The sequence below is a fragment of the Fistularia commersonii genome, chromosome 22 (genome assembly GCF_037954325.1).
Source record: "Fistularia commersonii isolate RoL2024-O1a breed Wild chromosome 22, RoL_Fcom_v1.0, whole genome shotgun sequence".
NCBI classification, from domain to species: Eukaryota; Metazoa; Chordata; class Actinopteri; order Syngnathiformes; family Fistulariidae; genus Fistularia; species Fistularia commersonii.
The window spans coordinates 12,315,400-12,343,383 of record NC_141305.1 but is presented as its reverse complement, the minus strand read 5'-3'; the positions used below and the strand labels follow the sequence as shown (position 1 = coordinate 12,343,383).

Sequence of the window (27,984 nt, the reverse complement as noted above, 5' to 3'; positions counted from 1 at the left end):
AAAAAAAAAAAAAAACATAACAGCTGTGCACTTGGCTAAAGCTGCTTCATCTTTTGAGTCAACAACATTCTCCAGCCAAGACCTGCTGTAGCAGATGAGAGAAGGACACAACATGTAAACATTGCATTCTATACACGGCAGACACAGAGTGGATACAAAAAAACAAGTCAAACTGGACTCAGGGGCATGTTATGTTATGTTATGAACATAAAGGCTTTCAAATATTTGAGGGAGGCGGATCTATTTGCATGGAAGAACAGTGGAGTAGAGGGATGATGGATCCCTCTGCACGTGAGGTGAAATGTGTTTAAAATAACTGTTAAATAGCGACAGCACTGCATAGTAGATAATATTTAAACCTGGGATCAGCTTTGGCTCGTGAACACACTTCATTTGCCGTTGGTTTCCTGCTGCTGTTTTTTTTTTTTTTAGTATTTATTTACAGGTTTCTGCATGGCAATGCAAACGGCACGTTTGACGGCAACCTCTTGGAGCCTTAAGGCACTAAGCTGCGAGACAAAGTCCCGGCTTTTCATGTTATTTCCTGCTAAATCTCTCTGAGCAGCTTTGATCAGTCACTTTTTTTCCCCTTTTTTTTGAGATAAATGACTAAGAAGTATCACTTTATCATTTTCTCCTTGGATCCACCCGGAATTTTCTTAAGAGTTGCTGTCTTGGTATGAATGCATGTCCCAGCCTGCAAGTCTGTTAATGTTGCAATAAAATCTGTGTTTCCTCCAAATACTGCTTTGTTGTGTGTTGGTCTGCCACATGCAACAACACTTACTAATCATTTGTAAATTGCTCTATTTAAGGCTTGTCAATTTTACATTTTTTTCATCTATCATCACAAACCCAGGTACACGAGCGACTATAATCCACATTTAATCAAGTTATGCACGTTCAATAACATGTTCTGTCAGTAATTAATGACACAGTGATTTGTTTTCACGTCATTCTGTAAATGAATTAGTTAATTAAATAAAATAATGAATTAAATCACAGTGGTTACATTTCAAAATACTGAGCTTTAGTCAGTGAACTTGCATGACTTCTTTTGAGAAGTCTCCAGCTTTCAGTGCAAGATTTATCAGCTTTCTAAAATATGGATTACAGTTCTGTGTGATACATCTAATTGTACAATATGCTACAGTGGTTAAAAGCAGGACATATTATTTTGAATGATTATTCGCATTATACTTTGCATTACTTGACATTCTAAACAATTATAATGCCATAGAACTAATTTTGCTGGAACTTACACCGACAGATACTATTTCTCTGACTAGTTGCAGAAAACCAGTTATTACCAGTTAATTTAAAATGTTGGTATGTGGGATGCCAGCACTAACAGCTGTAGAAGTAACATCATATTCTTATATCATTTATTTTTGTCATCATTATCATTATAATGTTGAGCTTTTGAAAAAAAACACATATTTACTTGGCTAATAAAGAAAACTACTTTATTTGGGTCAAAGATTAAACCTGCCTTTTCCCATTTTTCATGATGATCTCATGTTCAAAACGTTGACAATTTGAACCAATATAATTTTTTTTTTCATCTTGAAACATCTGCAGTGGTGATGGCAATTTTTTTATAGATGGTGGAATACTAGTCATGTCATGTAAAAAAATAATCTCTGTAGTCTTACCTATTTAAAGTCTTTATTTGACAGTGAAGTCCTGGACAGAGAGAAAACAGCACATTAACAAAAATATCAACAGTTATTCAGTTTTGGTTTTAACAGAAACGCGCTTCATAGTATCTACCTTCAAGTACATGTTGCATAACAGTGTACACACTGCAGAGTGCAATACTCTGTTTATAAAAATGCAAGCTGGTCTGCTTAAAATAGACTCTGCATAGATTTTAAATAACTACAGTATAATTTTCAAGAACTTTTTTTGTAGTATGCTGCTGTCTGAGCTACTGATTTCTATTAATCCAGAAGAAACAACATTATCGCCTATTCACTGAAGAAGTGTCATATGTATAAAAGAGAAGTAGACGTTTTTATCCGAGTGTTTCTGAAATTGCACCAATGTTTTACCTGTAAACCAATGCTTACCATATTGTCTGTTTGACCCCTAATTATTTAGATTACAAAGCAGATATGCATTTTGATGAATGGCATGATATTGTAACCGAACTTGAAAACAACAAAACAACATCTGGCCCGTCTCCAGTCCGATGATGAGATATAGATCGGGGCCCTCAGGCCAGTTTGGCAAAAGCGCATTTGTCACCAAACACCGGGGTCATTCAGCAGTGGAACACATTGCTTTTTCCCAGTGATCAATAAAGTCACCCGTTTCCACACAGACCAGCTCAGAGCGGCTCAGAGCAGCAGGCCTCAAGCTGCACAAGCACCCGGTTATGAGTTCACGCAACTCATGCACATTAGATTGAAAACACTGCCTTTTAGTGGTGATTGATGTTAAATGCAATGCAATGCAATGTGGCAATTTATAGATTGCCACATGGTACTGCATTGCAAACAAAACGGTCAAAAAACTGTTTTTTGTGTTTGTTTTTCATTGTATTGAAATGTGGCATATTCATATAAACAGGGGCCTGAATTATGGCCAGATTTGGAAAGTCCACTTTTTTGTAAACGGAGCAGGCGTGTGTTTTGGAACAGACTCACCTTTGTATCAGATCAGTTGAAGAGATCACTTACTTACTACCTGTTTTGTTTCTAGTGTTTGGAGAGATTGAACTAATTGTTGAGACAAAAGTTAAAATATTTTGGGATGAGTTGGCGCACAGGTAAACTTGTATTCCTAATCATTTTGATAACCATGTGTCCAATATTCCATTCAAAAGGAAATGATGGGTCTTGGCTGTGGACGGTCAAGTAACGGCAACATGAGCCACATGGCTTTTGAGAATATAGGAGTCTAAGTAATCAGGCTGAACTTGGACTGCCTTTGGAAAAATAACATGTAACAACACTTCTGTACCGCCATCATAACATGACAAGAACTTCCATCGGACACGACCATTGGAGATTTTACATCTCTTAATATGAGACCTTGTATGAGCATCAATAATCAGGGAAATTCCACCACTGCTACTTTATGCTGTATGAAATTCAGAAACAAGACAGTGTTGATCAATATTCATCACCTTACAGATAATTCCAGCGGTGGAGAACAAAGGGTTTGCCAGCTCTCATCGCCAATTTCAAAATAAATATGATTCGATTGCATCATGTCAGATAAAGCTGTGAGAAAAATCTTCATTTCAAAAGTCTTAAAAAAAAATCAATTTTAAAAGTCTTTTCAAAGATATCATTACCCAATGCTTTTGTTGTTAGAAGTTACGTTGAAAATGAAAAATAAACACAATTATCCCGAATAAGCTAATCAGTCAGGAGTTGTGCATAACAGTGTTTCTGCCTTGAGAGTTAATCTACTGAATTATCACCATTGCCATCATTGTCGCTGAAATGAACAAACGAAAAGCTGCTTAAGGAAATCCATATAAGTCATTTCAGGGGTCGGAGATCTTCCCTTGAAAGCGAGAGTCAACAAAGGTCAGGGATAAGTTGCTAATCGTCAGAGTTTGGTCAGAATCTCCAATGTCGCCAGACGAGCCGGTTGCATCAGATCCAATTCATTCCATTTGCTGGCTAAGTTATGTTGTTTGTTTGTTTTTTGTGTGTTTTTTTCCTTTGTTGTTGTTTTTTCATTAACTTTACAAGAGACTATACAAAATACAAGCGGATGCAATCCCTGGGGTTTGGTGACGGCTCTCCGATGACAAGAAAAGCTGCTCCTGGCTGTGAAACAGAAGCTATTTTGCCACAATTAAGCTCATGTGTCTATGCTGTCAGGGTACTACAAACCAAATCTTATTTACAATAAAAATGTCTTCCAAATCAGATTATTTATAGTTTGCCTGTGAATACCATTTGCTCCTGCTTCTGCTTCAAATGTAATTAAATGGTTTCCATTTGCTTACAGAGCAATCATCTCGGTCCCCTACGGAGCATTAGTATGAAAACCATGGGGTTTCCTCAGACAGGTTTCCTCTACTGTCAAGAGAACAGCGCACCTCTGTGGCCAGACTAGCTCAATTTGACAGAACATGTTTCATCTCCTATCACAAATGAGCCAAATATTTCCATGAAAATAGTCAATTTACAGAAATATGTAATTAAATGTTTTTTTGTGCAAAAATGTTTTTTTTTGAAGCACTCTGATCACTCTTTCTTCTCTTTCATTCCACACACACACAGAAAAGCCAACACAAAGGCCAATTGTTTGATTCATTCTAAGATATAGAGATGCCTTTGCTATAACCCAGCAAAGGAATAGCTTCAATAGTGAAACTATTTGTCAACACTCCACAGTATCGGAAATCATCTCAGCTGTTGCTGTAAAACACGGAAATGCATTTGCAAAAGCTATAGTATGTATGTTGGATTTGTTAAACGTGACTAAAAACGTGTCGTGATATGTCAAAACTGCTACATTAAGAGTATCAGCGTCTGATCGTTGTGCATGAGACGCTATGCATTGTGAAATCTAATTGTCGCTGGGTTCAGAAAATTTTTTCAGCAACTTTGCAGCATTGTTTTGCTGCACGTATTCATATTACCATGGTAACTTACTGCTGATAAAGATAAAGCTGAGGCCATACTTCCTACGCGGACCGGTTCGAGTGAGTGTCCAGTCAACTGGGCCATGAAAGTCAAGACAGCAACATGGCCACCGTAACACAGGTCCAGGGAATACTCAAGAATATTCAAAAATCAGTCCTACTTGGACTCACGTGCCCATTGCAAGATCTGCGGGCCGTGTTGGCATTGGACACACATCACCAGACCATAACACACACAGGGATGGCAGATTAAGTCAAAGCTGTCGGGTTGCACAGTCAGGCGCAGCAATGAGAAGCCGAAACATATAATCTCAATAATACACTGTTGATCTCCTAGGTCTTTGCAGTAAGTGGACAGAAGCGGACTGGAATATTAATATTGAAACATTCTTTTCATGGACAGGAAGTACGTATGTGGAAAACAAGACAGGAATCAGATGATTCCCTGTAGAAATCTCTCAGGGGCATTGACGTAAGGAAAAGAAGAAGACGTATGTGAAAAACATAACATGACGAAACAGATTGTCAAAATAGGAAGTTTACAAAAAAATGAGCATATTTGGGTTTTCTGAAAGGTTGTAATGTTTATTGAACTATTTCCAATGAACACTTCCCCTCTGAAACTTGATTTAAGGGTCAGTGAGTGAGTCCAAAGTGACACCTGTCACTCAAAGGATCATAGAGAAAAGTGTATTACTGAGTTTAACAGATCCTGATTTGTCTAAGAAAATGTTTTGTTGCCCATGTCAAGGTTTTAAGAGAATTTTCTGACACTTAAACTAATCTTTCTTATTATGGAGAAATAACCAGATTGGTTACTTCTAAGAAACAGAAATATTTCTGCTGTTCTAAGAAACCCGGGGTCCTAAGAGGAAGTTGTTCGATGCTGTCAGAGACAATAAAACACATTCACAGACAAAATTGGATGAATTCCTTGAGAATAAACAAAAAATGTAATAAACTCAAATAAGCATTTCTGTAACTGCACTGTACCTTTTCTGACAAAAGTTGAACAAAGAACAAAAATTGTGAAGTAAAAAAAATGGAATAGCTAAATATATAAATGAGCCCTGAGATTAATAGCCCCCCTCTCGCCCAATGACAGCTGAGATAGGCTCCAGCATCCCTACATCCCTGATTGTAGGATTAGTGTTAGATAATGAATGAATGAAATAATGAGTAAGAGTAGGTGTAGATGACCTACAGTAAAAACAAAGTAGGTAAAATTATTTACATATTCAGATAAAACACAGATAACACACCCTGATAAACTCAACTTCCGCAATATGCATGCATATTTGAATCTGAAGGTGTATAAATACTGCAAGAACAACACACTCAGGAAAAAAAAACAACAGAAACTGGTGGGTTAAATTTCCTCTATATGAGAATGAACAGACTTCATTCATGCCGAAGTGTCCCTTAACCTCAGGCAGGGTGAGCATCGTGCTCCTCCTCTTGAGGCACACACACAGCACCCGTGTCCTGAATTGTCCCTGCTCACTACCCAGGCAGGGCGTACATTGGCCTTATTGTCTTGTGACGCTTCTCTCTGCACTGACTCCAGTGTGGGTGAGGGTGGCCTCAAAGCTGCTGCAAATGGACCTCAAGCTTAATGACTTTATTCAACAAAAAGTTGTGAAATTTGCGATGTGGTAGCAGAAGAAGAAGGAGTCATGTAAGTGGAACTTAGTGTGTGACTATGTGAATACCACATATGTTGAACTTCAAAATTATTGCTTTGCGCATTAAATTAAAAAAAGAAAGAAGAAGCGGTACACTAGTTTAAGAGTATACAAAGTATTGCTTTAGCCCAGAATGCTTCCTGCATTCCTTGTCAATAGTGGGGGCGTGTTCAGGCCAGTTGCGTGTGGGGATTTTGATCTCAAGAAGGAAGTTGCTCTGACAGGTTAAGGAAGGCAGGCAAAGGTGTGGCTTCGCTGCGCCTAGGTGTGGATATAAAGCCCAGCCCGGTCAGAGCAACACTGTACTGTGTTACAGTGACAGTCTGCACTTGGACAATGACGCATTCACTTCTATTGTGGGTCCTCATCCTAGGTGAACAGCTCAAGCCCTCAGGTAAGTCACTTGATACTGTTACCTCCTCTGTGTAATGTCTAATTAATGACTAAAGTGCAGATTTATTCTCCCCTTGGTCCTTCAAAGCACTTTGAGTTGTGTTTAGACTTTCACTTACAATAACTCAAAATAATTTGGTTGGGTATAAAAAAATAGATTTAAAAAATTTTGCACCTGGGCTAACATCATTTCACATATACACACGCATATATATATGATTTATTTATGTGTGTTTTTTTTATTATCAATACATTGAATCAGTTGAAGCTAGTATATGGAGTACTAAAGGCTACGTGCAACGTAATGCCAACATACAGTATGTGGACACACTTTGAAAGATGGACTGTAGATCATAACTGAGGAAACTCACTCAGGTGCTGCTTTGTATCTGGTGACTCACTTGGTCATTTGCACTTGACCCAGGAAATATGCTCTCTGATACAGTCAGGATTTGATGAGGTCAGGAGTTTGGTGAGTGAACGCAAAGATAAGTCGTGAAAAAAATGACAAAATATGGGGTGCGGCCTTAGTTGTTGAAACAAAGTTTGACGCTGTTCGAGAAATCTTTGGAATGATTGAATAGAAAAAATAATAGAAGTCTAGAAACAGAAACAGGACCTATGAGTGAATACGAGGGAGAAATTTAGGTGGTTGAGAACGGAAGGTGAAAACAGAAACTCCATGGCACATCCAAGATTACTGATAGGATTTCTCAAGAGAAAAACAGTCCCATAATTACTCATAGGATGGTTGCCCAAGTCCATTTGTCTTCATCGTGGATCAGCAGAAGGTGACAAAGCTATTTGGCAATTGCATTACATATCCTCATACCATGTCCTGTTTGAGGAGCGTCATCAGTGGACAATCTACTCTTGCGTGGATGGATGGATGGATGGATGGATGGATGGATGGATGGATGGATGGATGGATGGATGGATGGAGGGATGGACGGATGGGTGGATGGATGGATGGATGGATGGATGGAGCAAACAATTTCAGACAGAAATCAGATGATCTAATGAGAAATTTAAATTGTGAAACAAATGATGAAGTAAGTTCTTTTCCACCCTTTAAGCTTAAAAATACTGTATGCTTGAAATCCATAAGTTCTTCATGAGACTTTGCCATATTTCAAGCCAACCACGATCACAGTATGAATAAAAGATGAGACAAAGATGTCTGGAAGGAAATATGCTCAATTGTATGACAACAGCATAATTAGATAAAGGTACAATTCCCATAACTTATTTCATACAAAAATGCTGTCAACCATAAAGAGATATTGCAAAAATCAGTCACTAGACCATGTATCACCTCTCCATCTTCTCCTTTTCATTTCCATGCGCAGGAAGAAACTAGTTCAGTTTCACCAGCGCATGTTGTGTGTGATTTGTTTTTTGGTTTGTTTGTTTTGCGTTTTTGATTAACTGATTATAACAGTTGCTGGATCACTCCTGAAGACTGTTGATGTTGAGTTTTATGACACACATGTTTTCTTATCATGTCACTGCAGCATCTAGCAGATTAAAGTCTATGATTTTTGCACATGCGTTTGTATGTGTGTGTGAGTGCGAGTGCGTGTGCACACGTGCGTGTGTATGTGGAATGAAAAAGTCTGCTATCAGTTGGATGCCCCATTTCCGGTTCACAAATGTGCACACAGTAAGTGTGTAATGACTGACGCCTACCCATATATTGCATTTGTTCTGTAAGGACTATACCGTAGGCTGCCCTCCCACATTGTCCCATCAAAAGGATTTGCAAGTTGTCTAAATAAATAATTGCTCAGTTTCTGACTGGAGTTCTGGAAGTGTATTGTCCACAATCAGCTGGGAATCAAATCCCTGCCAGAAACTACAGAAACAAAAGTAGAAACAATTGTTTTACTATGCATCAGGCTCTGTTTGTTGTGGTGTATCTTTCTTCCATTGTGTCAAACTTCTGCCAAAGTACACACATTCTTTACTTAACTGTGACGTTCAGTAACAAGACACAGGTAATGTTTAATGGGGAAAAGGTTTGGAAGGTTAAATCATTGCGAAGTAGTATCATATAACGTCATATTCCAATTAATCGTCAAATAAAATGAAATAAAAAAGTGATGGAATTTTACCATGGTCAAAGTATCTGCTGTGCAATCAAAACAAGGTTCTTGCCTGGGTAGGTTTACATGCAGGAAGGATGAAGGAAGTATAGATGGACTGTCATTCAGTTTCCACACTATCGGTTCGATGTTGTGAGGGAGCAAAACCTGAGAAAAGAGCTTATATTAACAATATTGGGGCTAGAAATTACAAATATTAGTCCTGGTCTGTCGAAACCGAAGTAGCAAGTTGCAGGAAGAAAACATTTACAACAAAACCACTTAATTAAATGATGTATTGAATCTTTCCAGAGAGCCACAAGAGTGAGTTTCATGAGGCAAAGGATTATGAGGTGGTTCGACCCGTACAACTTCACTCAGTCAGAAAGAGACATGCAGAGGTACGACTTTTCTCCAAATATCAATCTTTAGCAAATGTATTAGTTTGGGTGAATTTGTAATGATACTATGTTTCTCCCCTGCAGAACATCAGACCAGAGATGATTCAGTTTGCAATGAAAGTGGAAGGAAAAGACATTGTCATGCATCTTGAGAAAAATGAGTATGTTTTCGCTGCACTTGTATAGCACTTGGTGCTATAAAGTAAATTTCTAATCTTCGCAAAATTTCACTGTGCCTGCACAATGACAATTGAAAATTTTGATAATGGAAAAGCTTGCAGCACTACAGTGCTGGGGAGTTTGGTGAGAGCATGTGGCGCTGGATTAGTGATTAGTCATTGACAAAACAAATAATTCTAGTCTAGACAATGTTTGACCAACATGTTCCTGTTTCAACTCCTCTTTAAAAGTGCTTACTGAAGAAATCAGTAACTACTTGGTTTTCAGCCACAGCGTCTTTTTTTCCCAACATGCTAACATTTTAGAGAAGCCTCCTTGCAAACTCTTATTACGACAACTGTTATTTTTATATCTTTGTATCATAAGGGAATTACTCACCAAAGACTACACTGAGACACACTACCGAGAAGACGGGACACGAGTGACCTCAACCCCAAATGATATCGTAAGCTATTTGTCATTTCACTTCCGGATTTATCGGTGGAAACCTTGTCAAAGGCACAGTCCCAATAAACAACATGATCAACCGCCCACAGAAAGAGACATCAGGTTGAGGTACCACGTATTTTGGGTGGCCAACAAAGGCGCCAACAAGGGTGCCCGTCATTGGCACCAGGTGTGGATGTGATAAATCCGGAAATGTTGAAGTTACTGGACATTGCCCAGCTGTCGAGGCTGACACACTTATTCAATGCTGCATGGGGGCCAAACAAGGACAGTGCCTGGGTAATAGCAGTCAGGGATGGTGAGCCCCTATTTGTTTTCAAAACAGGACCAGACAGTGTGTTCCAACTATAGGGGGATCAACCTACCAAGTCTCTTGGGGAATGTCTATGGAATGCTACTGGAGACTCCAACCAATTGTTGAAACTTAATTCAAGAGGAATAATGGTCCGGGTCGTTGAACAGTGGACAACCTCTTTGCAAGGTTCCCAGAGTGTTCATGGGAGTTTGCTAATCTTCGCTACATGTGCTTTTGTAGATATGGAGAAGTCATATAACCATAACTCATAGGTTGTTCTGTGGGAGGTGCTAATAAGGCCCCAGGCAGCCACTATGAGCCATCCGTTATCTTTAGAACTGTCGGGAGAGCTGTCCGCATTTTTGGCACAACCTCAGACACATTTAATTTCAAGTGGTTGGGGTTTGGGGCCGAGTACACAGCGGAGGGGATGAGAATCAGCAGCTTCAAATCAGAGGCCTTGTAAATACCGTAAAACCCGTTGATTATAAACCAAAGGTTGGGAGAGAGACAACTCGGTCAACTCGGGTGGTTGGGACGTCTTATAAGAATGCTTCTTGGAAATATGCCCCATGGATGGCCCAGGCACATAGAGGAGATTATATACCCCGTCCAGCCTGGGTCCACCATTTGGGTGCAAGCTGAGATCTGAGTCAACATCATCCAACCGGCCTTGAACAAGTAATGAATGATGAATGACCTCATTTTTTTGTCTTCATCTTTTTCAGGATCACTGCTACTATCACGGGAGAATTTTAAATGAAAAAGAATCGTTTGCTAGCATCAGCACCTGTGATGGAATCAGGTGAGCGGATGCAACATCCTACTCCTAAGCCACCCATTAATATGCAAATATATAATACAAAACCATTATTGTTCCATCCAGTAGCTTTAGTATTTTATGTCATTAAAATGGTTTCATTTTTAATGTTCCATTTTTACCTAGATATTATATATAACCAAGATCAGTCCCTGTCAGAAGCACCAAATTCAAAAATCTAAAATATTGTATATTATTAATAAGCTTGTGGAATTTTAGATTTTACAATATAGTACCTACAAACACTCAAGGATCCTTTTTAGTTTTTTATTATTATTATTAATTCGCCATTATGGTTCTTGAAGGGCACAAGTTGATAAAGCCTTATTGATCTTATTAAATAAAAAGTTTCATTTTGAATATCAGGTTAAAATTGTGGAGCCTGAAGCTTTAACAAAAAGCTCAACATGCCATGAATGACTGCAGACAGCCACATCTCCTTTGTCCGACGACAAAACCAACAGTTTGGTTCTAATGTGAGATACAATTAAATATAAAGCTGCTTCCAGCTTGTTCTCCTGTGTCATAATTTCAATATAGTGTTTGTTTTATAGGAAAACAGTGTGAAAACATGAAAACCTTTAAATGTTTCATAACTGTAGGAGTGCGTGGATGCTGCAGCAGCATTGCCAAGATTCTTTTTAATATAGAAAATATTTTATACTGTGCATTTTTTAGTTTCAGTGAAAATATATAACAAACAAACTGCAGTAAAAAGCAGGGTTAGGCCAACATTACAGCTCTAACAGATATACTGCTTAATTAATGATACAACTGCTCACTGAAAATGTCAGTGAAAAAAAGAATGTCACATCACCTACTTTAGATGTAAAAAGGTTTTTTTAATAAATGGGTACTTGGTGTACAAGAATCCATTCAGCTATTTTGTCAAAAACAACATGCAGGTGTTTGATTGTGAAATGTCAAACTAATCGTGTGGATCCTGGTTCAGGGGTTATTTTAGGACGTCTGCCCAGAGATATCTGATCGAGCCCCTCTCCAGTGATGGCGAAGGGGATCATGCAGTGATCAAATTCAATGACCAGAACTTCACACCAGCTGTCTGCGGCGTCACCAACTTCACCTGGAGCACTGATTTTGAGCCTCCAACAAGCCGCAGTCGCTCCAGATCAGGGGTAACACATTCGCACACAAATGCAGTGAATCTGTCAACAAATGTCAACTGTTGTGCTTACATAGCAATCTGAAAAGGCACTATCTTCATCTTCTTCTTTTCTTCTCCTTTGGGCTTTTCCCTACAAGGGTCGCCACAGCAAATCAACCTTCTCAATCCAACCATATTCTCTATATCCTCTTCTCTCACACCAACTACCATCATATCCTCTCTTACTACTTCCATAACTCTTCTCTTTGGTTTTCCTCTAAACTTCCTGCCCGTCAGCCCCAATTCCAGCATCCATCTACCAATATATTCACTATCCCTCCTTTGTACATGACCAAACTATCTCAGTCTGAACATCTAACATGAGCTGTACCACTGATAGACTCATTCCTGATCCTATCCACCCTGGTCGCTTCCAAAGAGAACCTTAGCATCTTCATTTCTGCAACCTCTTGCTCTGCCTCCTGTCTTTTCGACATTAAAATTGTTTCTAGTCCATAGACCATCGCTGGTCTCACCACTGTCTTGTACACCTTTCCTTTCATTCTGCCTGATAGTCTTCTATCACATAGTACCCCTGACACTTTTCTCCACCAATTCCAGCTTGCTTGAAACTGTCTCTTCACCTTTTTTCCACACTCTGCGCTGCTCTGGACTGTTGACCCCAAGTACCTGTAATCCTCCAGCTTCTTGATCTCCACTCCCTTTGGCCTCACCGTTCCACCTGGGTTCCTCTTATTCACATACAAATACTCTGTCTTGCTGTGACAAACGTTCATTCCTCACCTTTCCAGATCATACCTTCACTTTTCTAGATTTTCTTCAACCCGTTCTCTGCTCTCACTACAGATCACAATGTCATCTTCAAATATCATAGTCCATGGAGACCATGGACCATCTGTCAGCCTGTCCATCACCACTGCAAACAAGAAGGGGCTCAGAGCTGATTCCTGATGGAGTCCCACCTCCCTTGAACTTCTCTGTTACCCCTACAGCACACCGCACTACTGTCTCACAGCTGGCATACATGTCCTGCATCAGACTAACATACTTCTCTGCCACTCCAGACTTTCTCATACAATACAAGAGTTCCTCTCTCGGCACCCTATCTTATGCTTTTTCTAGATCTACAAAAACACAATGTGCTCCCTCTGGCCTTCTCTGTACTTCTCTGTACTTCTCTATCAGCATTCTCAATGCAACTTGTGCATCTGTAGTACTCTTTCTAGGCATGAAGCCATATTGCTGTTCAGAGATGCTGGCTGACTACTCTTTCCTTTAACTTCATTGTATGACTCATCAACTTTATCCCTCTATAGTTGCCACAATTCTGCACATCCTTCTTATTCTTAAAAATGGGAACAATCACACATCTTTTCCATTCTTCAGATGTCTTCTCACTCTCTGAGAGCCTGCTGAATAATCTAGTCAGAAACTTTACTACTGCCTCTCCTAAACATTTCAACACCTCCACAGATATATCATCAGGAACTGCCTTTCCACTCTTCATCCTGTTCAGTGCCTTCCTCACTTTTACCAATCTGTGCTACTTGTGGTCTACAATTGTCACCTCCTCTACAGTTGCCTCTCTTTCATTTTCCACATTCATCAGCTCTTCAAAGTACTCTTTCCATTGTTCCATTACTCTTTTAGCATTTTTCAATACATTTCCCTCTGTATCACTCTGACCTGCTGTACATCCTTTCCATCTTTATCTCTCAAACAGAGCATACAAGTCATCGTACACCCTTTGTTTTGCCTTTGCCTTTTGCCTTTTGCCTGGTTTTGGCAAAGGTTTTACGCCCGATGCCCATCCGTACGCAACCCTCTGCATTTATCCGGGCTTGGGACTGGCTCAGGCAAACACTATCACATACCCCCCCCGAGGCTGGCACAGAGAGACACTATCTTCATCTGATAACTATTATTTCCTTATATTTCAGGCGACAGGACTTATCTACCAGCAGAAATTCATTGAGCTCTATCTTGTTGCTGATAACCGTGAGGTAAGATGGATGAAAAATTACTCCGAAAACCAGAAATTTCTTTGGCAGGCTGGCTCACTAGAAAAGTTGCAAATTTCATACATTTTGGTTTCATCATGGTTGATCATACTTTTGATGAAGTAATGTTCAGTTTAGTCCTCACACTAACCATGTTTACATGTTGTTTCAGTACAAGAAGCTGGGCCAAGATCAGAAGAAGCTACGATCTAGGATATTTGAAATTGTCAACTTTGTAAACATTGTGAGTCATTGCTGATGCAAATTTAACCCAAAGCTTTGTTGAAGGCCTTTCAGTTAGTACCTTCAGTTGAACACAAGATGATCTCTTTTAGATGTTCAAAACTACCGATTTGAAGTTGGGTGTGGGCCATTGTACCTTACACAAATAGCCTATGCCCCTAAGTTTTGGTAATTTGGCAGCATGCTTATAGATGGTCAGAGACCTGAGGAACAGACTCATTTTCATAATTTGATTTATTGTGTTTATTATTCACATCACAAGTCTGTGAGTAATATAAAAAAATATTGGTTACTTTGGATTTAGATTCAGTCGACATCCCCAGTCGGCATCAAGGTTATCTTGATATATCAAGGACATTGTGTTCAAAATCAGCTGCAATTATACTTCCTGTGTTGCTTTTCCGCACCTGTTGCTCACAGGTTTACAAACCCCTGAGGACCTTCATTGCATTGGTGGGTTTGGAAATCTGGTCCAATCGTGACTTGATCTCTGTGACCCCACCGGCGGGTGCCAACCTCGGAGCCTTTTTGAAGTGGAGGAACTCTGAGCTGGTTAAGAGGATTAAACATGACAACGCACACCTCATCAGGTTTGGGAGATTTTCATCAGAGGTATCGAGTTGTCTTGAAATGTCTCCATGTGGTTGTTCCATGCAATCAGATGTTTAAGTAATGACTCCTCCTCAGTGTTGTCATTCTTGGAAAAAAAAGTTGGCATGTTGTTGAGCTTCATAATTAAGCCGCCAGCAGAAGCAATAAAAGTGTTACTGTAGAGGTAAGTTTAGGAGCTGTTTCACAAATCCAAAATGCACAAAAATTCACACGCAACTTGTCACATTCTATACAAGACTGCATGGTTAAAAATTAATGACTGAATGAAAAGCGTCATTAAAATCAAAATGTTTGCAAAACCATCAAAAGATCAGTGAAACAAAGCCAGCCCCCTGATTGTTTGTTTTCAATCGTAGTTAAACTTTCCTCCTCTGTCCATATGCTGGAGTGCTTAAAAAAAACTACAGCGATAATTGATGTGTAGTGTTTAGGCAATTTAAAGTTTCGTGTTTCTTCCACCCCAAAACTTGCTGGAACTTGACCTTAATAGCGAGGTATGTAATAAATGAAAATCTCTGCGTGCTGTTACACTCCCATAAAGCATCCAAGTGTGCATTTTTTTGCTCATTAAGAAAAAGATTTGGTGTTCATGAATGATATAATGACAAGATGGATAGATGGATGAAGGCAATAAGGCTATTTAGCAATTTGATTACACATTCTCATCCCATTTCCTATTTGTAGAGCGTCATCAATTTATGCAGATGTATGGACGGACGGATGGGTGGGTGGATGGACAGGTAGTTGGATGGATGATTTTGCTACATTTGATAATTGGTTCCCATTCTGTTGCTCTTTTAGTGGTATCGACTTTGAGGGGGCCACCGTGGGACTGGCTTTTATTGGGACTATGTGCTCTGATAACTCCGTGGGAGTAGTGCAGGTGAGGTGCTCCAAGGAGACGTTCTCTAAATGCTATAACCGCACCTCTTACTCTCCACCTTGAATCAAAATGTTTACCCTACAATTCAAAAATTGAAGCATGACAATCATGCCGTTCAGCTATCCATGATTTTTGACTCTGGTGGTTTTGGTTGAAACATTAACAAAGTTCCTGTTTACAGAAATGAAATCAAAGTAAGTGTTAGCACAGAATGAGTCTTTTCCCTTTGTGCAAAACATAGGGTCCCTCAATATATCTTGAATAAAGAACCAGATAAGGCTAACAGTGACAGCTCTTCTTTCTTTAAACCATTTATTTCCGAGCATTTCTTTAAAGGATTTTCAAAATGCATCCCAGTAGCTTTTAAGAAACACTTAACAGAGCGTCTAGTTTAGCTGAAGACTGAAATGAAGGATAAGGTATTGAACCACAAGGGGGAACAAGCAACACCAATAAAGGCTGACTGGGTCTTCTGTCTTGTCAAAAAAAATGTTGAACTTGAACAAACCACTTGTGTTTTGCAATAAGTGTCAGCTGAATCCTTTGCAGTAAGGCTTTTTTTTTCCCACATGAATATTTTGAAACTCCTGTGGTGAGTCATGCACCTTACATCAAGAGTTATGAAAAACCTTTTGGCCCAAATGCTGGACAAGAAGCAAAATAAAGACTTACTAAAACAAGGAGGTTTTAAATCTTTGTCAACGACCACCGCATGAGCTGAAATATTTGCCTCGGATGTTTTTAACATCTCAGGATCACAATGACCGGGCCATTGCAGTGGGAGCAACGCTGGCCCATGAAATGGGCCATAATCTGGGGATGAACCATGATGACTCCAGTGCTTGTGCTTGTTCAGGGAGCAGCTGCATCATGGCTGCTGCCCTCAGGTAAGAATGCACTAGTCGACCTTTAGTTGATCACCTGAGATGTTTCTTGTGATTGGTCTGCAGCAAAAGTAATAGTTTCATATCCCCTCGGGTTACTTCGAGCAACATTATAATAAACCAACTTTTTGATCCCTGCTTCATTCTCCCGCCATGGCTTCTCCCATGCCGGGACTGAAAGTATTTGAAAAGAAAGTTTTAACCTTCAAGTATTGAACAATTATTGTGAATCAAACAAGGAGTGTTTGCCTAAATACAAAACAACCCTGGTCACACATTTCGACCTGTCACACAATGATAGTCAAAAAAAGATTAAGTTCTGTTAATTGCAGAAAGATTCACAAACAGTGATACACACAAAAATAGCTAGATGACATGCAAGACCGCTGCCACCACCTGAGGGTAGTCATATCAACATCTCCATCCGAGGAAGTCAGGCAAAGAGAATACAAAATGTAATAAAACAGGACAGAAACAAACACAAGTTAAACTAGTTTATAGTTTTTCCAGAACAAGGATGCAACCTCAGTTGGTTCCTCTTATTCCAATAAGTACAGAAGAAACACAAATAAGTACAGAAGAGGGAAGAAAATTCAAGAACAGAAGTAAAACTAGCTGCTGGAGTTGACCAGGTTGACCACTTGTCATCCTCTGATGTGGGAGAGACAGGATTTCATCATTGGATTTTGATGAACGATAAGGCTACTCCATTAATGACAGATGCTGTTACATTCACCTCAGACTTTGGAGCCCAAAAAGCACTGATAATCTCGCATTTACAAAATCATGATTCGGTTTTCACGTCAAACCCAGAGCTACAAGTACTTCCAAATGTTTTGTTTTCATAAAGGTGGTTAGACAAGACATCGCTGTTCTTATGCAAACTGACAATATATGTCAATATGACAATATGTGTCTCCCAGCTGGGATGTGCCTCGTAGCTTCAGCAGCTGCAGCAGCAACCAGTATGATCGATATATGACCGATCGCAATCCCAGCTGCATGTTGAACATGCCGGACTACATGAAGCTGATACCTCCCTCCACCTGTGGGAATGGCTTCGTCGAGAGAGGAGAGCAGTGCGACTGCGGAACAGTGGAGGTAAATACACTCAATGAAATTTCATTTTGTATCATGTATTCCTTGAGTACAATCAGGAATTGCATGACTGTAGTTTGAGGACCCGGTTTTGTGTTTCTGTGTGTGTGACACAACTTCAACTACAAACAACAAACTGTCTAAAAAGTCTTAAATTGCAAACTTTATTGCAATTGTGCATTGTAGATCATTAGATCATTTTGTACATATCTGTAACCAAATCTGTAACATAATGATTATTTCTTTAAACCTTCATTTCCACCATTCATATGTATACTATATTATATACTGAAAATACTGTAGATATTTTTTTATAATAGAGTACTGGCAAAATTTATTGAAATTTTGTTTGAATACTTCCATTCTCTTATTTGTAATGTGAAACAAATGACCAAATAGAACATATAGAACAAGCAGCCTCAGGGTGCCAGGCCAGTGTTTCCCTGAGCCAATCCCAAGCCCCGATAATTGCAGAGGGTTGCATAAGGAAGGGCATCCAGCAGAAAAATTTTGCAAAAACCAAACGTGCAAATCAAACCTAATAATCTCACACTTGATCAGTCGAGGCCCGGGTGAACAACAACGATGACCTACAGGGAAAAAATGGAAACTGGGTGACTGTAGATCAAAGAAGGTGAGGAGGAAGAAAGCAGAGAGAGAAGAGGAAAGGCAAGTGTCTGGAACTGAGAGTAGGGATGTTGAATATTGGTACGGTAGATTTTTTGACTCGATTATTCAACAGGATCGTAGATAGTGAGAAGATGCCTGAAGAATGGAGACAAAGTGTGATGGTGCCTATTTTTAAGAATAAAGGGGATACGCAAAATTGTGGCAACTATAGAGGGATAAAGTTGATGAGCCATACAATTAAGTCATGAGAAAGAGTAGTGGAAACTAGACTGAGAGCAGAAGTCAGCATCTGTGAACAGCAGTATGGCTTCATGCCTAGAAAGAGTACTACAGATGCAGTATTTGCTTTGAGAATGCTAATAGAGAAGTACAGACAAGGCCAGAGGGAGTTGCATTGTGTTTTTGTTGACCTTGAAAAAGCATAATACAGAGTGCCAAGAGAGGAAGCAGAGAAGTATGTTAGTCTAGTGCAGGACATGTATGCTAGCTGTGAGACAGTAGTATGGTGTGCTATAGGGGTAGCAGAGAAGTTCAAGGCGGAGGTGGGACTCCATCAGGGATCACCTCTGAGCCCCTTCTTGTTTTGCAGTGGTGATGGACAGGCTGATGGATGAGGTTAGACAGGAATATCCATGGACCATGATGTTTGCATAATGACATTGTGATCTGTAGTGAGAGCGGAGAGCAGGTTGAGGAACATCTAGAGGTGGATGTATACTCTGGAAAGGAGAGGAATGAAGCTTCGTCACAGCAAGACGGAGTGTATGTGTGTGAATAAGAGGAACCCGGATGGAACGGTGAGGCTACAGAGCATGGAGATCAAGAAGTTGGAGGATTTCCGGTGCTTGGGTTCAACAGTTCAGAGCAGCAGAGTGTGGAAAAGAGGGTGAAAGTGTCAGGGGTACTATGCGATAGAAGACTATCAGCCAGAATGAAAGGAGATTTATGGACGTAGTGAGAGGGGATATGAAGTTAGTTGCAAGAGAAGAAGATACACAGAATTGGGTTAAATGGAGAGGATTGATTTGCTGTGGTGATCCCTGAAGGGAAAAGGCAAAAGGAGAAGAAAAAGACCTAATAGATCACATAGCTTGACAGTGTAATATGACAAACAGGTAATTAATAGTATTCAATTCATGACAACATCAGTCCAAATCCTCCCCCATCAAATTTCAGATGTGATATACTGGCACCAATAATTTAGATCACCAGCTCATTGCAAAATATATCATGTATTTATGGCACCATTTATATTAACATTGTCAAGTTGTAACATCAGTCAATCCTCCAAAGAGGATATAAGGTGGATATAAGACAGTTTGTTTCAGTGTTGTCATGTACTTAGTGTTTATGTCTGTGTTATTGCGAACAACAACATATTTGTGTATGAGCCAAGAATTTTTCAAGTTAATGAGGCAACAATAAAACATTTAGAGGACGTGCAAGTGGTAGCAGAGGTGCATAACTTTCAAAGAATCTGGGAGCATCGCTGTACTGTACTAGCTTTTGTTAATATTATCTGCCCAACGGCAGCCTGTCAGTCCCTTAGTTTGCATATTTTTGCTAAAACATTGCCCCAAGAATGAGGCCATGAGACAAGAACCAAAACATTTCTGAGAAAACTGGATTTTTGTGGAACCCCTTGAAGTACTCACTTTGTTGCATGCTTGGGAGGCTGACAAAGTACAGCTTTAAACCAAAAGGCACTTTTGGGATTAGTCATGCGTACATTGCTGACCCTTTTTATACATTCAACTGTTTTTTACGTCAGGATTTCTAAAAAACAACATGTGATATTCAGCCGAGGGGACATTCCAGTCAAAGATTTTGAAAACCTGCAAATGTGCTTGGGCTCGTTGTGAAATCTGCAGCAAGTTGCGGCTTCATTTCAACAATTTGTCTGGCGGTGAAATTTCCACCTCACATTTTATGTTCTAGGGAGGGAGTGCTAGTGCCTAAGAATCTGTGTGTTCAGTGCAAATGATCGTAGAATCCAAAACAGTTGAGACCGTGCAGCAAAAGTGATGATTTCACAATTATTCTTTTTCCTCAACAAGCAAGGCAAACCAGAAATAAGAGTTTAGTTGGTTATCTTAATCTTGGAGGTTAAACTAGAAGAGTGGGTGCTCACAACAATGTGAACGCTCCTTCCCTCCACGTTTCAACTTGCCTCAGCGTTGATGAAACAGTCGACCAGACAAAACAAGCAAACAAGAAAAAAACCTGTCCTTGAAAAAAATTGGGCCTGGAATTGTTTTCACAGGAGTGCCAGAATCCATGTTGCAACGCTACCACCTGCCGCCTGACTGAGACAGCCCAGTGTGCTGCAGGCGAGTGCTGTGAAAACTGCAAGGTAATAAAAAAGATTTAGTCAAATCAAGTCAAATTTGATTCAAATGGGCCAAAATCACAACAGAGTTGTTTCATGTCATTGAATTTCATCACTATTTTAATCCGGCAAAAAGGTACTTATTGCATTGAATTCATGACAACATCCGTAAAAATCTATCCCATTGACTATCATAAATTTTGGTAATATGTTTGCGCTCATGATTTAGCTCATCCGCTCATTGCAAACATTTTGTGTTTATATGGCGCCATTTGTATTGTTGACATTTAGAATTGTCCCTTCCTTTTTCCTGAATTTTATAACATGATTAAGCAGTCAGTGTGTGTGATACTGTCCTCTTGTGGCAGTTTGATTTTCTACAACTCCAGTGGTTACAGATACCTGAGGAGCTCCAATGACTTTTAGTGACAAAATTCCAAAAGTTGTTTTAGTTTATTGAAATAGTCAACACTTTAAAAAAAAATGCATATCACATTTTAAGTTTCTCTGCCTGATCATCATTTCTAGTTTAAACATAAAACGTCAATTCCCTGTTTAAAATCCTATTGCTCATTGTGAAAGCTGAAAAAAAAAACAGTTTCTGATACAAAAAATAAGATTTCTTCTGCGCAAATGCATTTGACGTGATACCTGCTAACCCAAGATAACTAAGCTACCCTCACCTTGATAAAACATGTGATGGTTATTTACACAGCACAACGCGTGAGTCATCGAAGTATGTTCACATATTTGTGTACGCTGATGGCCCACAGATCCTCCCCAGAAGCAAGGAGTGTCGTAGCAAGCAGGACGAATGCGATCTCGCAGAATACTGTGACGGCACAAACCCGACCTGCCCCGAGGACGTATTTGTGACCAACGGCCTGCCGTGTGACAAAGGCTTTGGCTACTGTTACAATGGCCAATGCCCACAGAGGCCAGACCAGTGCGTCAGGCTCTACGGACAGGGTGAGCCGACCGTTTGCCTATACATTGATGAATATCACTGATCCGGAGCAACAAACCAACAGGAAATAATCTGGCGATTGGGACAAAAAAATACATATTTAATGTGACCAGGTGCCATAGAGGCCCGTGAGTACTGCTACAACCAGAACACCAGAGGGACCTACTATGCCTTCTGCAAACGTCCATCCAGTGACACGTTCATCCCCTGTCAGAAACAGTAAGTCTGAGACTTGCTGTCAAAATCTGCATTTTTCAACACATATTGGAAGCCAATTGGAAAAAAAAACACTGACCTTTGGAAACTCTGCCAGGGACGTGTACTGTGGGAAGTTGTTCTGCCACAATGGCAAGGCAAACCCCAACTACGGCCGCATGGTCAGGTTCAGTGACTGCAAGGCAGCTTTCTTTGGGGACTACACTAAGGACTATGGCCAGGTGGACACCGGCACCAAGTGCGGGGACAGAAAGGTAAAAAGTCCATAGGTGTTTTCTTTACTGCTCCATTCGAAATTTGACATGAAGTGTTTGTTTATCAAAGCATATAAGATGGCATGAATGCGAAAAGTCTATTTCACAGTAATCACCTACAGTGAAATATATATTGCAATATTGCTGTAAAACATAAAAAAACACAACATGAAGAAAAATACCTTAAATTTCATTTTTTTTTTTTTTAAGTATGAATCCAAAGAGATGGATTTCTGAAATTACTTAACATATTTTAGAAATATAATGAGCTTCCTTTTTGTAGGATTTTATTATCAAATTCAACAGAAACTGAGTAAATAAAGGAACTGACCCCGTTCCTGTCCATATATACTTTTCCAAATACCACACCAATAAATGGCCAACTTTTTGAGAGTGATATTAACACGCCCACCTCAGCCTGAATCCTGAATCCTTGACATGCATCTGTGACCTACACTGAAATGTACTCTTTGTTTTTGAATTTTCTTGCAAAAGGTTTGCAGCCAGAACGAGTGCGTTGATCTTCTGGTCGCATACAAGAACGCAAACTGCTCAGAAAAATGTCCCGGCCATGCTGTAAGTCGACAACATCCAGTGGACTGAATGCGACTTCTTCGACTTTTTAAACATCCCACTTTGCTTTGTGTCACTCAGGTGTGTAATCACAGGGATGAGTGTCAGTGTGAGCCTGGCTGGATGCCTCCTCTCTGCCAGTCAAAGGACAGTAGTTCGGGCGCTCTACCTGAAGGTAATCGCATGTCCAAATACTGTAACGCAAATATGTGTGATATTTATATTGGCTCAGAGGCCTATCTAATCCAGCATAGTGACTCCAGCTGGATGCAGCAATTGAATCATCCCTTCTATGTATTTGTTATTAACAAATAATTGATTGTAACGGTGCACGATGGCACAGTGGTTAGCACTTCTGCTACTCCGGCAAAAAACTCCCTGGTGTATTTCCAGAACTTTTTGTGTAGTTTGTATGTTCTCCCCATGCCTGCGTAAGTTTCATGCGAGTTCTCCGGTTTCCTCCCACAATCCAAAAACCTGCTTCAGGTTCACTGGAGACCATAATTGTCCAAATGTGTGAATGAGAGAGTGAATGGTTGTAAACCAGACACAACCAATAATGGGGACAAGTAAATAAATGAATGAATCATATGAATGAATGAATGAATGAACGAGATCAGATCTCTGTACTCTCCTCATTATTGTTGATGCATCCAAAGATGGAAGACTCATCGGAGAAGTCGGAGGTGAAGAGGGTGAAGAGGAATGGAGACGGGATTAATATTATTGGGGATTCATGTTTTTCTATGCAGTCCCTTGACAAATAATCTAAATGAAATGTTTTATTTATTCCATGGATATACCAGGAAAAAAGCAAAAATGACCTGAAGCTGGGCAAAAACAAGAACGAACAATTGCTGGAGGAAGGGTTTTAGATTTGCTTGATGATTTGGACCCAAGCAGGTTTAAACTTGTGAAATATACGTAAATACTGAGGTGAGGGTAAATCGACTTTTCCATCTCTTCAGGTGGAGTCATTGCCATCGCAATGTCCATCCTGTTTGTGCTGTTGATTGTGGTGATAATTGCCCTGGTCTTCGTGTGGAAGAAACGCCAGAGAAACACGTTACCAAGGTAAGTAACGTTAATCCCCCCTCACACATTAGTTGTTTGACTGTTACTAAGGATTAAATGTGCCTTTTCTCACCACAGTCACTCAGCCATGAACAACGCAGCTTTTGGAGTGAAGCGAGGGCCTGTTTCCACTCCATCCCAGGTAATAGACTAAATGAGAAGTCCAGTATAAGGTCTTATTCAGTGAAAATATGTTGCAGCCATGACTTATGAACCCTATCAATTTCAGGCTGTATTCCCAAGACCAAAAGGACCTCCACCACCTCCACCTCCAGCGGGGAATAATCCCAAACCCAGGATGCTGAGATAAATTGCTGCACTTGGGGTTATTAATGCGGTTATTAATGCTTCTTCATAATTATCAAGCCATCACTTCACTTTTGACTGCCACTGCAGGCCAACTGAAGTACTTGAAGCTCATTTGGCCCAACTACTCCATGAAAGTCGATGGCCAAAAGAAAAATATAAAGAGCTAAGGAGAGATTGGGGAAGAAAATTCATTTGAGATGCCACCGGGTTATAATTTATAGATTCACACGTTTACTTCAAGGAAATGTGTTCAGTGTTGTGACAATAAGGGCATTTAGTATCTTGTAAACATCTATTTAACATGTAAATCAATTTATTTTAAGCATGGGTATTTGCAAACATGCGATACTTTAAAAGTATCACGAACAAATTATTTTCAAGATGCACTTTCTGTTTTATAATATTTTGTTGCTTTTTTTTTTTTATTTGTATTTGTATCAGGAGGGCCAGTAGCTGTGGCCCAAAATATGAGCCACATCATTTTATATACGTGTTCCTTTATCTTATTTTTTACAGAAAAAGTGCAGGAAAATGCATATCACATGGTTTCCATGTCAGAAAATATTATTGAGTGACTCAAATAGAGTTCATCATATGTATGATATGATTATATATTTTGTTTAAACCTAAATTAACATTTACAATGATGTTACCACCTTGTCATAACTGTTTACATTATAGTTTTGTATAATTCCTAACCTTTTGATATGAATTCAAAATGTCTGTTTTGTACATTTTAGCATGGAGCTGTAGATTAATAATGGTGCAATTTTTAAAGCCACAATTCTGCTGAAAGTACTTCAGGTCATACAAAAAAAATCTCAGATTGATTTGGATTGGGAATTTTATTTACTAGCTATCTTTTTTTTTTTGCAGCTCTAGATCTAAGATCCAGAAATTACATTAAAATTATAAAAAAAAGACCTCAAAATCGCATGCCATATATAGTATAAGAAAAGTTGGTTGGATAAATTTAAAAATCGTGAGGGTCTACTTTTTCGATGCAGTTAAGGAACAGATAAAAACCCAAAAGTCTAAGAAGAAATGGTGTATTCAGATTTATGTGTGAGAACAGACACATATGCAAAAACTACACGAGTCAGCACAACTGTTGTGTGTCTTTTTAATTTAACAACAGGCGGTCTCAAGTTCCCTATAACTTCATTTTAGGGATCACGGCCTGAAAATTCATCTGACTATTTACACTCATAATCCAGAATAACAGACTAGAAATCAGCCCCCGAGAGGTTTCCTGTGGTATCCTTTTCAGATTCCGAAACAAAATACGCAAAACACATATTGAAGTTATTTTCAGTTTTCCAAATATGTCATGTGACATAATTCAGCATAACCTGCTAACTTCGGAAGACTTGGAAATAGTGAATGAAGGTTTGTGTGGAAATGCGCCAACGCGTCGGGTATTACACTAATTTCAAATCCTAGGGGGTTTGAAACCCCTCCTATCATCTTCAGCGACTGGTGCTTCTGTAAACCATGCTGGTAGATCTTTTTAGGATGCCATGAGTGAAATTTTGAATTAACAAAATACAGGACTGTCTCAGGAAATTAGAATATTGTGATAAAGTTCTTTATCTTCTATAATGCAATTAAAAAAACAAAAAATACTTTTTCATGGTATTCTAATATTATGAGATAGGATTTTTGAGTTTTCTTAAGATTTAAGCTATGGTCAGCAATATTAAAATAATAAAAGGCTTGCAATATTTCAGTTGATTTGTAATGTATCCAGAATGTATGACATTTTTGTTTTTGTAATTGCATTACAGAAGATAAAGAACTTTATCCTAATATTCTAATTTTCTGAGACAGTCCTGTATACCTTTTTTTTTTTTTACAAAACATGCTTTCTTGCACTCATTACGCTGCTTACCATGCTGTGGCTTGTTGGGAAAGTATTTATTAGCTCACTTATTCAAAATTCATCATGGCAAACCCAGCAGGTTGACCTACCACATACAAGGACTAAAACTGATGAACAAGCCTGCTGAAACTGCCTGAGATGAGATAGTGACTTCTTGGTGTGATGTCTGTAAAATGAAATTGTTAAATGTGGAACATGTCGATGGAAAATAAAGCTATACTATGCGGAAAACCGGCCTTGATTCTGTCTGTCTGCTGACTCTTTGCTCCACTCAATCATTCGTCCCAGTCCTCCCACATTGGAGACTCTAAATCGCACAAATATGTGTATGTGAGTGAACGGTTGTTTGTCTATATTTGTGGCCTCGTGAGCAATTGCCGATCGGTCCGGATTGAACCCAACCTCTCGCTCAATGACAGGAGGAATAGGCTCCAGCACCCCACACCCCTTCGTGCAGGACAGGGATGAAGGATGAATGAATGAATGTCTTCATTAGTGAGGCTTCTAGTTGTTTTTTTAAGTTTAGTATTCGGCCACTTGGGGGCAGGAGAGATAAGAACAAGGGCAATTCTTCTACGGTTATCCTGCAATAATATAGCTGCTCAAGGCACTTGGAATCAGTTTAATGGCAAAAATTCAATACATTCATGGTTATATTGTCAGTTTGAAATCACCAAGATATGAAAATAGATTTAAATATGACATTAGTTGGATGACCATTTCCCATGCAGTCAAGATTCTCCAGACCACAGTACCTTAAGAGTCATCGAAATAGTCATCATTGCACTTCTTTCAAATACTTGAATAGTTCAATAAGTCAAATAAGACGAAAAACCAAGCACAAAACACTGTATTTGAATTTTATTCTTTTCTTTCAAGTGATACATCTATGTAAAAGAGTTCATGAGCTGGCATGACAAGAACAGAATAGATTTTACCCCTTTTTACAGCTATTATAAGATGTGTGATGAACAATAGTTATTTTTACATTCTGTGAGATATGTGTGGGACCTACCAGGTCAGTATATTGTATGGCTCACCCAATAAAGCCTGAGCTTTAAACCATGAATCCAACGGATTCGTCATTTTTTTTTTTAAAGATACAAATACTTTAAATGGCCAGGTCCTGAACATAACGGCAATATATATATACGGAGATATCAAGATTGACAATCTTTGATCACAAATAACGTCCGCTGACCTTGATGCCCTTCACACATTCAGATCTTCATGTGTGGCCACAGAGGCATGGCACATGAATGCAAAATCAGCCTTGTATTTTAAAAAGAGAAGGGTAAAGTCATGAGAAAATAGCATTATCTTAAAGCGTACCCCACCCCCTCCCTTCTTTGAGTGATGAAAGGACATCATAATTACAGTCATGTGTGGCGAAGCACCAGTTGGGTTGTTCTAGAAAGAGCAGGGAGTACAAAGTGACAAGGGTCTGACAAAAAAAAGCATTAACACAACAAATCCCAGTGAGCAGAGATGTTCCCCGCATGGCTCTGACCGTGAATTTTGAAAAATCCGCTGCTGTGTTGGTGAGTGAGCCTAGATTGAGATGATGACCTCACAGTTGATTTTTTTTTTTAGACAGCTGTCTTTGTGGCCTTTAATAGTGTGATCCTACGGCGACAGGAGACTCAGTCCATCGTGTCTGGGGCACACCAGCATTCATAGTGCTGCTGTACAGTTCAATGCTTTCTTTATTTGACACACACAACTTATCAAAATAAATTAAAAAAAAAAAAGAAAAACATCTGCAAACTGTATAAGAAACAGCAGATGGAGACACTGATACGACCTATGTAAAGGAACCGAGGGAAGCACAATCCTGTAGTGTCTCCCTGGCAAGGTCTATGGTAAAATGATGACATTTCCACAATATTAATGAGTCTGATTTCAAGGAGAATGTGGCCAGAGGTTCCTCTGCTCAGTAAACAATTCCAACATCTTTCATTAAAAACAAAAACAACAAATGTCAACT

General features: G+C 39.3%; 1 protein-coding gene across 1 annotated transcript; it reads left to right on the top strand.

Moving 5' to 3' along the window:
• Positions 1 to 6,614: 6,614 nt before the first annotated feature.
• On the top strand, positions 6,615 to 26,228 carry adam28 (ADAM metallopeptidase domain 28). Its single transcript, XM_086169891.1, has 21 exons — positions 6,615 to 6,691; positions 9,087 to 9,175; positions 9,260 to 9,336; positions 9,722 to 9,800; positions 10,826 to 10,902; positions 11,870 to 12,053; positions 13,984 to 14,046; positions 14,216 to 14,287; positions 14,707 to 14,876; positions 15,700 to 15,781; positions 16,535 to 16,668; positions 17,589 to 17,766; positions 20,657 to 20,746; positions 21,496 to 21,691; positions 21,803 to 21,908; positions 22,003 to 22,159; positions 22,655 to 22,735; positions 22,814 to 22,907; positions 23,701 to 23,806; positions 23,885 to 23,948; positions 24,036 to 26,228. Exons 1-21 carry the CDS (start codon positions 6,634 to 6,636, stop codon positions 24,114 to 24,116), a joined length of 2,238 nt encoding a protein of 745 aa, XP_086026017.1. The 5' UTR covers positions 6,615 to 6,633; the 3' UTR covers positions 24,117 to 26,228.
• Positions 26,229 to 27,984: the final 1,756 nt, after the last annotated feature.